General features: G+C 43.1%; 1 protein-coding gene across 1 annotated transcript; it reads right to left on the reverse strand.

Annotated features, from left to right (window-relative positions):
* Positions 1–5337: 5337 nt before the first annotated feature.
* LOC127584183 (probable G-protein coupled receptor 139) lies at positions 5338–8364 on the reverse strand. Its single transcript, XM_052040763.1, has 2 exons — positions 8289–8364; positions 5338–6260 (listed from the first exon to the last, which is right to left on the reverse strand). The coding sequence occupies exons 1-2, from the start codon at positions 8362–8364 to the stop codon at positions 5338–5340; spliced, it is 999 nt and encodes a 332-aa protein (XP_051896723.1).
* Positions 8365–17204: the final 8840 nt, after the last annotated feature.

A 17204-nucleotide genomic window follows, 5' to 3' on the forward strand; every position in this document is an offset into this window, starting at 1 on the left:
ACAAATGCGAAGTGTTGCATTTTTGTAAGTTGAACCAAATAAGAGCATGCATCGAAAATGGCAGGGCCCGCGGCAGTATTTATGAAACAGATCAACTTGGGATACAAGCATATAGTTCCCTGAAAGTGAAGAGATAGGTAGACAGCGTGGTGAATACGTCGTTGTCGTGCTTGCCTGTGTTTGTCAGAGCACAGATTACAAGAGTTAGCTGTGTAATGGATTAGGTTAACTTGGTGAATTTACCTTTAAGACATAGGACAGTTGTGTGTGTGTGTGTATGTGTGTGTGTGTGTGTGTGTGTGTGTGTGTGTGTGTGTGTGTGTGTGTGTGTGTGTGTGTGTGTGTGTGGCGTAATTACGACAAAAACATAAGATAAGGACGTGATGACGTTTTTGGGTCAGTCAGTCGAGAGAGAGAGACCTGACTGCTGGTCTCTGTATCGATGGATGAAAAACAATAACTGTGTCTGTCACTACAATCCACGTATGGAGTTTTGGAATAATCCAGTGGAGTCCACTTTGTCAGTAACCTGCAGAAGGAAACAAATATTTGTGTGGACGGCCACATCTCGACTGCCTTGAGGGGTGGCAGATACTTCGGAACAAAGGAATGGAGCTCATCCGTGATTGAAGTGTCGTATGGGTTCTATAGTGGAACATCTGTATTTCAAAATTACTCTCTATTTTCTCTCTACATTTGCTCTTCAGTCAACGGTGGTTTTGCAGAATCCTTTGCTTACGTTTCACATTACGGCTTGTTGAACTCAACTTTGAGAACTATTCCTGGACTTGGAGTTTGGGAATTTGCCACACACTTCGAGTTTAGGTTTTGAGGTTAATGTTTAAGATCTAAAATTTTTACTTTTATGTTTCTTATTATCATAAGTCGTTAATAATAAAATAGTTTTTAACACTTACACATGACTCGGTGTCTTTCTTTTGTTGCTGGTACGTGACAGCTTTCATCTTCCAATTCTACATGACGTTAATTAGACCGCACCGCGCTGTTCGGCCGGCTATCGGAAGGATGTCATTAAGCTGGAGAGGATGCAGAAAAGATTCACGACGATGTTGGCAGCACTGGAAGGCTTGGGTTAAAATGAGAAGCTGGATAGGCTGGGACGTTTCTTACTGGAGCGCAGGAAGCTGAGGTGTGACCTCACAAAAGCCTATAAAATCACAAGGAGCACAGGTACCACGAAGGGCCACAGTCTTTTTCGCAGGGCCGGGAGCCGAAAACTAGCGAACAATAATTTAAGATGAGAGGTAAAGGATTTACAAGGAATCCGTGTGGTGATTTCTTTCACACTGAGAGTGATGACTATGTAAAACGCGCTGTCAGAGGAAGTAGTAAGGTGGGGACAATTAGAACGTTCAATAGACATTTATGCAGGTACGTCGATAGGGAAGTTTAGAGGTATATTGTGCCAAAATGAAGGCAATTAAGACTATCTCTGGTTGGCAACTTGATCAGCACTGCTGAACTAGGACTGTTTCTGCACTGAACAACTGTGACTCCTTGACTCTAAGTGGAAAAATTAAAGCTCATCAACAAAGACACCAAATTGAATAATGTTTAAACCGCTCAAAGGTGAACGTTCATTAAGGTGCAGAATAATTCAACAGAAAACAATCAGAGAATCTCATCGTACATTGGCAATAACACAACGTGTTAATTCAACTTTATACGCCGAAGGATTAAGTGTTTAAATGTGGCAATGATGAAGAATATGCCGGCGGTTGGAGAGATTGGGTAAGCATTAGTGTCCAGGCTGGAGGGTGGGAGACAGCAACAAGTGTGGGGTCAGAGTCTGTGCCAATGAGTACCAGTACGTGATGTACAAATTTGTGGACCACACTAGGTGTCCACCAGAACAAGGACTCGTAGTGACATCTGACCGAAGGCAGAAATAGGCTGTATGAATATGTAGACAAATAGAAGGTGAAATTACATGCGGGAAAATGTGACATGGTACACATTGGCAGAAAGAACAAGATATAGGCCATATTTTTCCCTGCAAAAAGGACAGGCAAGAAGAGAGGAATCGAGGTGCGGTAGTGGTAAATATTTGAATGCAAAGAGACCTCGTGAGAGAGTGTTGGGTAAAAGATGAAGGATGCCGGGATTCAGTGACGGTGGCAGGCAATTCAAAAGCAGGGATGTATTTTGAGCTTGCATTAAACACTTGTTAGCCCACAGCTGCAGTTTTTTTAACGTTCAGCTCTGCTTACGTCACGTCAGAAACAATCCCGTGGTGCCCGCAGAAAAGACATGAGCTGCTCGACGGATGCGAAGAGGATTTACATTGATTTGTGTAAAGAGGTGGATTGTAACTTATGGGATTGATACGATGTACGGACTAACGTAACAAGTTCTGTTTCAGCAATGTTACAACAGGCGCCTCGAAATCATCCATGGCATCTCCTCAATTTCTCAGATTTACCGGGAACTACCTCAGTTTCTCCAGCTAAACTCTTCACACATCCCCCATCCCCGGTGATGATGATAAAAATCCTAACAGGTTTACTTTCCGGCGTTATCTCAATCAGGTTCCCTCCCTACTTATTTTTTCTCGCTGTCTCCACTCTTCTGCTTTCTGCTGATCCACCCTCCAACACAGCTCCTCTCCATGCGAAAACAAGGGTATCCATATTCGGAGCAGGTGGGGTCTTTGAGCCCGTTGAATGATTGGATATTCAATAAGGTTTGACCCACGACTCGCAACTGTCTTACCGAGGACCTGCGCTCCAGACCCAGCTCTATCTCAAGTCAAGCAGGTAATGTTGATTTGCAACACGGACATTTGCCTGTCAATGTGATAGAAGTCACTTCAATCATTTTACAGGTTTTCCGGAACCCGGCAACAGAGAAAGAAGGAGTTGACAAGAAACTAAGGTCTACGTGATTTGATTACAAGACAAAGCTTCGCAGAAAAGAAACTAGACACATGCATTAAATATTTTAAATTTACATAATATATATTATATAATCTTTTACATCTATATAATATGCGTAATATATATTAAAGTGTAAATGCGAACAGGCAGGGAATGATTCGAAGATATTCATATTGGTCTCTCAGAGACTGAAACGTGAGGAATTATGTTACAGGTCAGGGATAAGGCGGAAATATTAAGCAAAGTGTCTGTGACATTCTACCGTAATGAAGACGGAGAAAAATCTCCCTGAATGAAATTCCCAGGTTTTGTTCACGGTGATTGAGCAATCGAAGAAAAAATGATCATTGCTTAAAATGAATCTAATTTGAGTAATTATTGAGAATGAACATAAATACATTCCGTGGATCAGACTGCCAGATTGACATGATTTTGAAGGAGATGCCTGTTGAACGCACTTTCATCTTCGATAACAAAAATATAACCATCAGGGTAATTCCCGCAGATCGAACTGGAGCAAACTCAACTCGGAGGTTTACGAAAGGAGGGAGAGGAAAAAGGGAATGCACTGAGCAGTTTGTGTGAGGGAAAGGTGGGAAATTGTTGTGTTGTTTGAACAAGGCACTTGGGAAAAAAAAACAACTGGGTTTCTGGAAGAGAAACGTAATTCGACAAGTTTATTTGAGATTGGGATCTTCCTGAGGTTGAAACAGGGGCATAAGGTGAAGCACATCTCTGGATTTGGCAGGTTTGTATATTTGGGACAACATTAGTCAGTGAATACGCAAGAGCATCGTCAACATAATCCGAACGTGTGATATTGGGGGTAATGTGCACTGGTCGTCAGTTAACCGATAGAAAACAGCAGATTTGTGTTTTCACCATTCTTCAAGTTTGGAGACTGTGACGCTAGAGTGCCGTTGGCATCCCCGCTCGGGTGGCAGCTATTCAAATGGTCCGGCAATCGGTTGACAATTATACCGGATCCAAATTTGTTGATGACACAATCTGGTGGAAATGTGGTTTGTGAGGAGAATTAAGAGATCGTTAAAATCGGGATTTACAGGCTCAATGATTACCCAAGGATGGCGTAGATGAAAGACACAGGGCCTTGGTCAATGTTATGTGCATTGGTCTGTCCTCCCTGCTTATGGAAGTATATCCTTGCGATAAAGAGAACGCACACATGTTCGCCAGCTTCATGAGCGGGAGCTGTGTTTTTCCCTTTGATGAAACAAAGAAGAATGACAATGTACCTTCCTATGATCAGAAAAAATGCAATGAATTTATCCATACCTGCAGGAATTGGCGTTTCAGTAGTTCAGCGTTGAATTAACAAATTTGGAAATGAGTTCCACAATAGCCTACACCTACCTCTGATTTCTGTGTTTCTTGTTCAGAGGCACAGAGATCCTGTGTAGAATTGAACATGTCACAGACCTCGGTCCATCGACCAAGAGCGGTACCTCTGGGATCTATGACAAACTCGTTAGTCTGGCTGGATTTTTACCTGTTCTGAATTTGAAAATCATTGATTGCGCTCAGTATTATGTTCACATTGGTCTCGATGTCGTCGTCACGCCCATGCCCACGGGATATATGACGTGCGGCATCTCGGTATCTGTCAATGGAGGACCCACAATCTTAATTTGAAAACGAGGGGATTTGGTCTTTGAGCGTGGTGAAGTCGCGAGTGATCTTTCCTTGTGTTTTATAGGTCCAAACAATTGCAACTGATGTCCTTCTATCAACAAGGAAGATAAATTAATGTTATTATCTGGAACAGAGGGCTGTTTCCTTTCCACCTACTTATATGAGACATTGGGGAGGCCGCACTTGGAGTATTGTGCACAGTATAGGTCGCCCTGTTCAAGGAAATATGTTATTAAACTGAAAAAATAGCGGAAAAATTTATCGGGATGTGCACTACACGTGGGGTTGAGAGTTGCAAGGAGGGGTTGTGTAGAGTAAAACTTTATTCCCTGTAACAACAGAGATTGAGGGATGACCTGAGAGAACGATATCAGAACATGAGGGATATAGACAGGGTGAACGTATATCCTCCTTTTTCTTCCCCAGGACGGGTTGCGAAAACCAAGAAGGCACAGATTTATGATCAGAGGCGAGAGATTTAAAAGGGACGTCAGGACAGCTTCTTCCCTCAAAGAGTGGTGCGTATTGGGAATAAGTTGCCAGAAGTCGTGCTTGAGGGGGGCACACTGGAAATGTTTAAAATCCATCTGGTTAAGAGCATGGATAGGAGAGTATTAGAGGGCAGTGGGCCAAACGTGGGTGGATGGGTCTACCTCGCTGGGCAACACAGTCGGCATGGAAGATTTGGACAGAGGGGCCAGATTCCATGCTGTTAGACTCTATGACTCGACTTCATAGATTGCCGTGGGAATGGGATAGATCGATAAGAGGGGATGCATTTCCGATGCTAAAATGCTTTCCGAATTTCTTTAAATTGAATAATTTCAACAATTCGAGAAAACGGGTATTTTATCATGTTCTTCAGCAGTTCTCTGAACTTAGTCTGTGTCACTGCATAAATAACCGTGTTTGTGCAGCAGCTCAGGAGCTGGAGCATGAATCCAATTTCTCGTGCAGGTACAGATGGATTATTAATTTTATAATCCAGCCACCAGATTCGATCGGAAATTAAAGTAATCGTGAAGAGCGCCCATAAAACGATGAAATTTCCGGAGATAAAGAACAGTAAGATGATCGATTTCCTTCGGCTCTCCATCTCCGGGTCTTTTAAACTTTCTGCAGCGACGTGACTACGGAGTCGCTCGCGGGCTCTGCTGACGACTACAATGTTTCTGACAGTTAATACGTTCAGCAGCAGAATGAGCACAAATGGGACACAGGGGTTGAGGGCGTAATGAAGAACCTCGATTGTTCCCCACACATGTGAAACACTGACACTCCTTTCCACACCACAAAATGTGGGGATATTTGCCATACTGTACGTTTTCATATGTATGAAGTACCAAGTAGTGTCCTTCAAGCAGAGGAACGCCGTCAACGTTACGAGAACCACAGCCGCCGTTCTCTCGGTGCAATATGTAGTTTTCAGCTTTTGGGAACAGATTGCAACAAATCGATCAAATGTGAAAGTGACGGTGAACCACACAGAGAAGTCTGTGGCTGCATAAAGGAACACAGAATGTATGTTACATACGGGAAGAAGCAACACAAAACGGAACTGGTTCGGATAGAGAATTGGAATGTGTCTTAATGTGAGGTCGAAGACAATGACGAGTAGATCTGCCGCTGCCATGGCGACCATGTAGCGAGTGACACACCTGGAGAGACCACACTTTCTCTGATTCAGGATCACTATCACCATTATGTTGACTTGGAAAAGGAAAAAAAAATAAAAGAACACGTCCATCAGACTGCAAGAAATAACATGAACATGCTAGAATATTACTGTGGTGGATTGGCAACAACAACGATGCAAAGATCGAAGGCTAAATACAACAATAGTCGGTGATAATCAGCACTTTTAGCGGAGGTCTTTGTGCTGTGGAACAATCAGGATATGTGCCACTATGTTCCACGTGCATCCACGTAACATCCCGTTGAATGCAGTTTTGAGGATTGAAATTTGGTCACATTTCCATCAAAAAATGCTGCGAAAAGTAATGCCCTTGCCGTTTCTAAAAATAAACTGAGGGATTTTATTCTGAAACCTTGGAGGAACCAATTGGAGAAATTTTCAAAATATTCACTCTGTCCGCCTCTTCTATTAGAGTGAGCTAAGATTGTTCAACCCGAGGAGCGGCGAGCACAAGAGGTGGAAAACAACATCACATGCAATAATATGACCGAACCAGTCAATACTGCACGTGTAAATCTCCCTCACATACCTATTCCCGGCAAAAGGATCGAGGATTCAAGATTCTGGAAAATAAGCGTTATTTTATATGACCTGAATAGTGAAAGACAGAAAAGAAAATGCTGAAAACACTCAATGTATCCGGCAGAATTCGCGTCAAAAGACTTATACTGCTTGAAGTCCGAGATCATCGGTCAGTTCATTTGTCAGGATATGAATTGTTATCGTTAATATCTAGTCTTTCGATGTATCGGTTCATTCGTCAGATTTTATCGGCGTAGGTCGATGAAGCCAGAATGGACACTGTGGAGAAAACTAAGTTTAAGAAACCAAAACTAGGCTGTGCTTAAAATTCTTAGAGGTCCGTGGGGTAACTGCAAGGTAAGAAAATTAATGTTTCGCATCCATGATTGTTCACCAGCAAGTGAAGTTCCAAGGCACTGACAAGAACCAACGCTTCTGTTCACTGCAACAGCTGATTATATAGACAACAGCGGGAACAAATGATTTTATGGAATAGTTAATTTATAAAATGAACGATCTGGATATTTTCAACGGAATATATCATTAAGATGACAACGACAGCAGTGCGGAGGCATTGGCGTGGATAATGACCAGAAGTGCAACACAGGTCGTCAATATTAAAACAAAACGTAAACAGATTGCTCGTGCGAGTTTACCATGAACACAAAAACTCGTGCTGCTCTTTTGGTAAAAATGCAGCAGTGGCTGCTCGTCAGCAGGTCATTGATAAACGAATATCGCATCGTGCGAAAAAACAACAGTGCAGAAGCAGATTGCAGAATCAACTCATTGACAGACTCGCAATCGGCATTGCATGAGCTGCGAAGAAACGAAAGAAGCAGAAATGATCCGTCAGCCTGAGAGAAGTTATCTCAGCAAATGGGGACACGCAATTATAGATCTGCTTCATTGTTTCTTGTAAATGGTGGGATACGATAATCCGCAATATACTCCGTACTTCTTAAGCACAATATGGGAGGAAAATGTACCATATTCTTAATGATTTATTCAAGGAAAAGAAAGTGTGCGCCTAAACTCTCCGAGAAACTTATTATGCTGGATTATCCGAGAGAGCGAGTTGTGTTTACACTCAGTATTTTTATACAATGTGAGTCGTGTTACAGAAATAAAAATAAATAGAACAGCGGTAAGGAAATTAAATATTTACATGCAATAATGAAATATTCGCATGGAAATATTCGACAATTATATTTAAGATTATAAACTATGGAGAAAAAATACATTTCTCCAATATTTCTGAAGAGTAAGAAATAAACCGTCTGCATTGTAGCAATGGAAATGAAGCAAAAAACGAGGGGCAGTCACGCAGTTAGTCTGAAAGTGAGAAAGGTTTGGAGTGAAACAGAGAGTAACAACATTCATATAATTAACAGATTGGCGTGTGCACATTTACCCCGGCCGGCAAACCTTGAACCGTACCTGCAATAAAAACATCGAGAAAAGTTCAAACTCACAGGGCCGTTAATCACCGACTGTTACATTGGGATGTCGGAGCTTACCAGGGATACCAACAGCAGCGAGAACAGGGTAGAATATCCTTTGTATGTCTTGAAAGAGTTCTTTGGTCCGCATCATTTCGCGAATTCCTTCAATAAAGTTTGTCGGCAACATCGTTTCACTTCCAGTCAAGAGAGACAGTACCTGTGTTGGAGATATCACACCAACTATGTGAAGTGGCACAGTGCCGGCAGCTCCTTAAATTGAGCAGAAAGCAATCCCAGGTGACATTTTCAGGCCTCACTGCAACGAACTTTAACTGCAGTCGTTCAACAAACATCACCGATGTCTACAACAAGGGCATCCACCTTATGTTAAATTACATTAGTGAAATATGAGTCATAAGAGAAGATCTCGAGAACAGTTGTCTTTCTTATGCTGTACAAAACGCTAAAACACAGAAGGCGGATCAAAAGGAACATGACAAAAAAGGCAAACAAATAGATATCCAGATATGTCGTCTGTTGGTTCATTTAATCCACTGGAGCAAATTTCATCAAAATTGACTCTCATGTCAACAAAAAACCGCAGAGACCGCTCAGCACATCACGGAAACTAGCCTCCTCTCCATAGACTCTGTCCATACCTTTCACTACCTTGGTAATTCGGCCAGCATAATCAAAGACCCACCTCGGACATTCTCTTCTCTCCCACCTTTTCGAGCAGAAGATAGAAAAAAAACCTGAAAATAGACACCAACACGCTCAAGGACGACTTCTATGCCTCTATTATAAGACTAACGGACGGTTTTTTCGTACGATAAGATGGACTCTTGACCCCTCAATATCCCTCTTTATGATACTGCACCTAATTTTTCACCTGCAGTGTTCTTTCTCTGTAGCTGTTACACTTTATTCTACATTCTGGTATTGTGGTGCCTTGCACCAACTCAATGCACTGTTCAATGAATTGATATGAATGAACTGTATGCAAGAATATTTTTTCACTGTACGTTGGTACATGTGTCAATAACAAACCAATTACAGTTCTATTTCCAACTGCAGATAGAGAGGGTTCAGAAAAGATTCAGAAGGATCTTGACGGGTCTGGTGGGTTTGTCTGAAGGGGATATGAGATAAGGTGAGATAGAATATCTTTATTAGTCACATGTACATCGGAACACATCGTCAAAAGCGTGCTCCTCCTCTTCATTTTGCTAAGAAGGCGCCACATCCAATCGGCTTGTTCGAAGCTTGGGAATTCTGTCGGCACTGATCTTCTCCTGAGGAGCTGGACTCACGCCGAACCAACATTACCTTTTCCCTTCCAGTCATCTTCATGTACTTCACTCAGATACTGTTAGTCGGGTAGGGACGTGGAATCGAGGGAGAAGGAAGACAGTATCTTCCAAATATTCTGTTTTAATTTTACAGTGAGCGTACGTGCACGGCGAATTAAAACTCATGGTTCTTCGGACTACTCCTTCGGCCGTTAAGTTTGGGTTGCTAGAAAATCTCTGCATGGATGCTGAAGAATCCGGATGCTGAACAATGGGCTCTGTCATGAAAATAAGACACACAACGCATTTACAGGACATAAGAGTTGTGAAGTGATCTTGTCTGCCTTCAACAGGGAAAGTGAATGGAACAGGGGGCTTTCTGTCAATGGCGGAAGTCGCAATGGCGACTCTTCAGAATTCTCATTGCTGGGAATAATGTGAAGCAAAACGCCTAATAAAACGAGGAATGGAATCCTTCGAACATTGGCTGTTCTCCCCTTACCACGAAGAGGAATTAACTTCCACAAAGTGCATAAGGTGTGAGAAAACCGGAAAAAACAAATGCCAAGAAAATGTCGAAATAACAGTCAGAGGACCTTCCAATGTACTCACCGCCTGACCAAATACAATAAAGGTAGAGGCACAATGACAATGCAGAAGAAGTCATTTCACACGCATCGATATCTCATTTGCAGTAATTGGATAATAACAGGTCATCTTGGCCTCGGAATTATTCAACTACCAACCATGGTCGAGCGAGCCGGCCCGGAGACCTTCATGGTTCTCTTTCTGTTCCAGTGTCATTAGGACACACATAAGAACATCAAGAAGTTTGATCCTGAGTAGATTAAATATTCACAACACTCTGAAATTCCTCTTTATCTTCTTCCTCAATGGCCATTCATTTTCTTCTGAATTGATGTCCCTGACTCTCGACAGCCTTCCAGAAGAAACGGGTTATCAGCATAAGCAGTGTTCATCCCCGTCAGTACCTTATATATTTCAATTCGATTACTTTTAATTATTCTAACCCCAACAAGCGCACGCCGAACTTGCTCAGCCTACCCTTCTAACTCCACCACTTTCACTCTAGGCATCAACATCGTTAGCATGCTCTGGATCGCCGTGTGTGTGTGTGTGTGTGTGTGTGTGTGTGTGTGTGTGTGTGTGTGTGTGTGTGTGTGTGTGGGTGTGAGTGTAGGTGTTTACTGTGTGGCTGTGGGTGTGTCTGGGTGTGGGTGGGTGTGGGTGTGAGTGTGTGTGTGTGTGTGTGTGTGTGTGTGTGTGTGTGTGTGTGTGTGTGTGTGTGTGTGTGTGGACCAAATGTTTACAGATTGCTTGATATGGCTATCTCACCGGCGTCCTTCGAACACACTTCATCGAAATGAATTTTAATACCCAAGCATTCCTGATTCCTCGCCGTTGCTGCACGCAAACCTTTTGCCATTCTTTCACTTGGAACTCTCCGCCCATAAGGGTTGTGAAATGTGTGTCGCCTTTTTCAATTTATCTGTCTCATTGTTTCTATTTTTGCTTAAGCACAAGGGATCATCTCCGATATTCGTACATATCACCTCTTCTCCCAAATTCCTGACCACTCACATCAATTAATATAGTTCGTGGAAGAAATTTTGTGCCCACCCACCTGGCTTAACCTACCTGTATTTGTATCATCGCGAGATAAGGTCAGAATACACTCGGTTTCATCCATAAATTAACGATCAATAACCTCTCGCCGGAGAACCCTGACGCAAACCATTGGTTACTGATTTACGAGTCCACAATGGTCCTCATCACAATGTTCTCTGTTTTCTGCATGTGAGCATTCCCGTACTCACGTTAATTTGTTGCTTACGACCCAGTGCAGCCCTTGTGCTTTATTTCTGTCACCCCATCGAATGCCTTCTGAAAATCGAAACAAACGAAATCTAGAACATGCAACAAAGAACAGTACAGCACAGGAAAATAGACCACTTCCCACGATGTAGGTGCCGAACACTATACCAAATTAAAGAAAACGTCTTCTGCCTGTACATAATTCATATCCGTCCATCCGTTTCCTGCCCTTGTGTCCATCTAAAAGCCCCTAAAATAAAATTACCGTTTCTAATTCCATCACGACGCCTCGCAGACCATTCGAAGCACGTACGGTCTGCGAGGTGTAAAATACTTAACCCGCCCATCTTTTTCAAACATTTTCCTTCTCGCCTTAAATGCATGTCCTGTGATATTTTATATTTCTACCATTGGAAAAAGATTCTGGCTGTTCAACTTATCTATGCCCGTCATAAATTTATAAACTACTATCAGCTCTCCTCTCAGCCTCCGACACTCCAGAAAAAACAACCCAACTTTGTGCAATCTCTCCAGGTAGCTCATTGCTCTAATCCAGGCAGGATCCTCGTACACCTTTCCTATACCCTTTCCAAAGCCGGCACATCCGTCCTGTAATGGGACAGCCAGAATTACAGAAATTACTCCAAGCGTGGCATAAGATATATGCTGTTGCGCCTTGACATCCGTACTCATATGCTCAGTGACCCTACCGACGAAGGCAAGCTTGCCCTATGCCTTCTTCTTCTCAGCGACGTAAATGCAAATTAAAGTCAAAGGTCGGTGGAGAGATACCCAGACACTGGAGACGGACTTACCCTGGCAACTTGTGGTTCAGATATTACTTGGCACCAACCGGCCCATGCATGAATTTTCTCTGGGTCTTGCTGTATTCAGATGTGGACAACTTAACGTTATGAGGAGATACAAATGGAATAGAATATTATGCAATGAAAAGCAAACGTTCCATCGTCTGTTCTTACGGTGGAAAGAAGATCTTCACTAAAGCAGTTGAAGAATGGGTGGTGAATGGTCGGCGCGGACTCGTTGGGCAAAAGAGCATGTTTCCCTGCCGGACTTCACTTTGACAATGATTCTTCTGGAGGAATATGCCAGAAGGCCTCGCCTCGTAAACGCGCAGGATCCCCGCTCTGCCATGTTGGCACCGACTGATGACGTTCCCGGCCTGAACCATTTCAAGCATCCGCCACTGACTCTCTCTTTATTCACCCGGTCAAATCCCTCCAGTGGAGTGAAATGGCACTGACATCTCTATAATTTTAATATTGTCAGTAGGGTTTAAGTCGACCTCTGCCGCCTCCGCTCTGCCCACTCAGTACCTTACAGTCACTGGTGGAAACGTAAGATCAGTCTTCCGGAGAATGAAACCGAAGAAAGTATCTGCCCAAATGGTGTTCATGGCCGTCTCCTTAGATCATGCGTAAATCAGCTGGCGAGGGTATTTTCAGATATTTTGCACCTCTCACTGCTTGAATCTGAGGTTCTCACTTGCTTCATGTACACCACCAATGTCTGAAACAACGAAACCTGATTAATGGCTACAGTCCCGTGGTTCTGACATCCACCACCATGAAGTGCTTCAAGAGGCTGGTCATGGCACACATTAACTCCTGCCTCCTAGTCAACCTTTACCCACTTCAATTCGCCCAGCGCGGAAAATGTTCCACTGCCGGACGCCATCTCCCTGGACTGCGCTCATCTCTGAAGCATCTAACAGTAATGACACCTCCGTTAGACTACCCTTTATCAACTACATTTCCGCCGTTAATACTATAATTCCAAGCAAACATCACCAAGCGCCGAAATTTGGGATTCAACATCACCATTTGCAATTGGTCCTTTATTTCCTCACCGACAGACCGCAATCAGTAAGGATATGCAGCAAAATCTCCTCCACTATTTTCCTCAACTGGTGTCACATGAGGCTCTACTCTGCTCTCCTTACACTCACGGCTGTGCGACAAGATTCTGCTCAAATTCCATCTACAAGTTTGCAGATGGTACCACCGTAGTTGGCCTTATCTCAAATAAGGATGAGTTGGAGTGCAGCAATGAGATAGAGAGCCCAGTGAATTGAGATCATGACAACTTTTCCAGAACTGTCAGAAAAAGAGAAGAGCTGCTCATTGACTTCAGGAAGGGGAGGAGGAGGGTTGCACATGCTCCTGTTTACAGCAAAACACATCAGAGCAAAATATATGATTCATTGGCGAGGTATGGAACCCCGGCCCCCCGCGTGGTAGTCGAGAATTACAGCACTGAGCCACAAATGCAACGGATTACTGAAGTCCATGTAGATTCTAAGCACAGCACTGCGCTTCTCAAACAATTTCTTTACTACTTTAGGAATGTGAATCGTTGTGAGACGAGACTCCGCATCGGCAAACCCATGCGACTTTTCTTGAATGCTCCGTGACTACCTAAGTGGAGATTATTCCTGCCCCTCTCATTTCTTTTTTTTAAAAAAAACGTGTTTTATCTAATCTCATACTGAGAGCTCGGTAATTGTTTGGTTTTCCTTCCTACCCTTGTTCAGTAAAGGCCTCACATCTCCTAAACTCGAGACATTTGGCACCTCAGCAGTGGCTAGTGCAAATGACTAAATAAAAAAAACATATTGTCGTGGCGCCAGAAGATTCGTCGCCTGTATCCCACTGCAACCTGGGGTACATGTCATTAACTTCTCCGTATGCACAGCTGTAGCTGCACAGCACCCAATATATTCGCCCTTCTTCGGATCGATTGACAAATTTCCCCTTTGATCCTCTACGGGCCTCACTCTTGCCAGTCCAGCTGTCCGGTCTCGACCCGAAACGTCGACTGTGCATTTGTATGATCAAATGTTGCCTGACTAGCTGAGTTTCTCTAGTGCGATGTGTGTGGCAAACCACACTTTCCCTGATTGCCATATTGCTCGATTATAAATACAAACTGACGTGGGGTTTTCCCTAATTCTATCTGCAGGGATATTTCGCGGGACCTCTTTGCTCTCCTACTTTTATATCATCTTTCCTACACATTCTTGGTTTCATCTGTCCCAGTTCTCTGTACCGATCATCGATTTTCTTTTTATTTATAAGTCCCTCAATATTCCTTTTATCCCTAGTCCCTGCTCTTCCTGGCATTTTAGCCTTAGAGGAACACATTTTCATGGAACTGTCTCTATCTTACTTGTATAAAGCCTCCTACATGCCTGATGTGGTCTTTTAATCAAATAGTTGTTCCCAGTCTTGTTTGGAAAACCCGGTGAAATTAGATTGAAAATCCCCTTCACGCAGAACACGCCACTGCCATCCTGAGCACATTGAGAAATATGTTATAAGCAAAACACCAAAAAAAGAGAACAACGGGATTAATCGCTCCAATCTCTCCTTCTCTCTCTCCATCTGCGTATGTGGTTTATTTTTAAAGAAAGAGTACAGTGGCGCTCTGTTACAGAGCTAGTGCATCAAAGACTTATTCGCCAGTAACGGACACTTCGACCGAGCAACCCAATCTGACCACCACGTATCCACTTGCAGGTATCGATTTTACCCGCACTTTAACGGGAATCTATAATACCTTGACGATTCCTCTGCTCATCTCGATCCACCTTAAATATTTTGTGAGAATTTCCCCCACACCTTTTCAATCAGTGCCTTTCCGATTGCACTCACCGTCTAGGTGAAAACACAATCCTGCAATTCCGCTCACAATCTTACTCATCACCTCAAACCAATGCCTTCTGATTTCAGATATGTTCGTTTTGGGGGAAGATCCTTAATATTCAGTTTATCCATCTTCCTTGTAATATTGCAGGTTTCCCCTTAAGCCCCCCCCCCCAACCGCTTCATTACTAGGAAAATAAAAACAAAGCTGGCCTGCCCGTCCTCCGTCAAAACTGAAACATTCCATCCCAGGCTATGACTTGGAGAATCTCCTCCTCCCCTTCTGCAGTGAATTCACATTTCTATCGTATATCGACCAGAACTGTACACCTTACCCCAGCTGTGGCCTAATCAACGTTTCATAACGTTGTGCCATGACTCGCATACTCCTGTATTCTTTGCCACGGCAAATGCAGGCCCGCATCCTGTCATCAGCACTCCGCTCCTGAATCCAGTTTATCCCATCTTCAAGAATGTGAATGAATTTGGCCAAGACGAACCTCCCACCAGCAAATCCATGTTGACTTTTGCTGAACAATCTTTCACTATCGAAGTGTGCATTTTTTTAACCAGTACCTTCCCCGTCACCAACCTTCCCTGGCACCAATATGAGTATGTACTTGATTGAATTTTGCAAGCTGCCCTTATTCAATAGAGGCGTCAGTCGTTCGGCACCTCACCTGTAGCCAGCGAAGGATAAACAACTTATCTCTGTTGGGGCCCCAGAAATCTCCTCCTTGACTCTCAAAGCAGCCTGGGATGCACCTCACCGGATCTAGGTTACATACTGCTTACTGAGACATCCAATGTGTTCTCTTATTTTAATCTTAACCCGCTCCGGCAACTCCTTGCTCCCCGTCCTGAAATCTGCAACCGCAATGTTTGTCTTTTCACAGAATGAAAATTAAAAATATTCATTACGACCTGACACATTTCTTCGGATATACGCATAGATTTCCCACTGGTCCTTTGCGAGCCCTACTCCTTACCTGGTTCGTATAGTGCGAGAATATACAAATAAACTGTCCTTGGATTTTCGTTGGCCTTCTCTGCCGGAGATATTTCCTGACACCAGTTGGTCCTCCTCTTTTTACTAATTCATCCCACATCGTCCGTACACGTCCCATATGCATGAAAAGTCTCTTGAGTTTTAATTTCTCTATTCCCGTCATGTGCTTATATATTTTTGTAACCGTAGTTGTTCCTTGATGTCTCCGATCCAGAGACTTCCTTACATTTCAGTCTGACAAGGACACGTTAGTACTGAACTCTCACCATTTCTTTTTTTATGATTATGGCCATTTTTCTGATGCAGATTCCTTCAAAGTAGCTGTTCCCAGTCTTCTCTGGCATGTCGTGTTAATTACGGTGAAATTGACTTTTGTACAGTACATAACCTGATTTATGGATCACTTATCCATCTTCGTAACTGCCTAGCAACTGAGAGATTTATGGTCCCTGTCATCATTGTGCTCGCCACCGACGCTCCAACCTGCCACGGCTTTATTCCTCAGTATTAGCTTTAGTACTGCCCGGGCTCCAGCAGACCTATCTACAAACTCAAAAAGGGTCTTGACTCGAAACATCGATCGTCCTTTGCCCTCCTAGATGTTGCCTGGCCCGCTGAGTTCCTCCAGCAATTTGTTTTCTTTGCTGCAGATTGCATAATTAGTTTCTTGTGTCCCTCTCTCAAAAAACACTCCTGGATATGCTTCAAAATATTCCGCTCCACACTAGGCTGTTGAAAGTTAAATATGGTCCAGTTGATATTAGTGACCGTTACACCTCTTCCTGCTGCAGCTCTCTTCCTCTTTCACCTCCCATTGTTTGCCGACCAATCTGTTCCCCCACATCCGACTGATGCACACTTTGACAATGGGTTCACACTCTTTTATTTCTATTCTCCACCCTGATAGATTTATTAACCGTGAAATGTAACTGCAGTTTTGGTCTAATTAATGAATATTGCAATGCCCCCTCATATTAGATTTCATATTGTAGTTGTGTTAAATCTTGGATAGGTCATATTTGGAGCATTGAGTCAGAATCAGGTTTATCAGAATGAGGTTTATCACCACTGTTACATGTCGTGAAAATTGCTGTTTTGCCGCAGCAGTACAGTACAAGATATAAAAATGAAATTAAGTTAAAAAATAAACACATTGTGCAAAAGAGGAAAAACGACGTAGGTTCATCGG

Source organism: Pristis pectinata, chromosome 29, assembly GCF_009764475.1.
Source record: "Pristis pectinata isolate sPriPec2 chromosome 29, sPriPec2.1.pri, whole genome shotgun sequence".
Classification (NCBI taxonomy): domain Eukaryota; kingdom Metazoa; phylum Chordata; class Chondrichthyes; order Rhinopristiformes; family Pristidae; genus Pristis; species Pristis pectinata.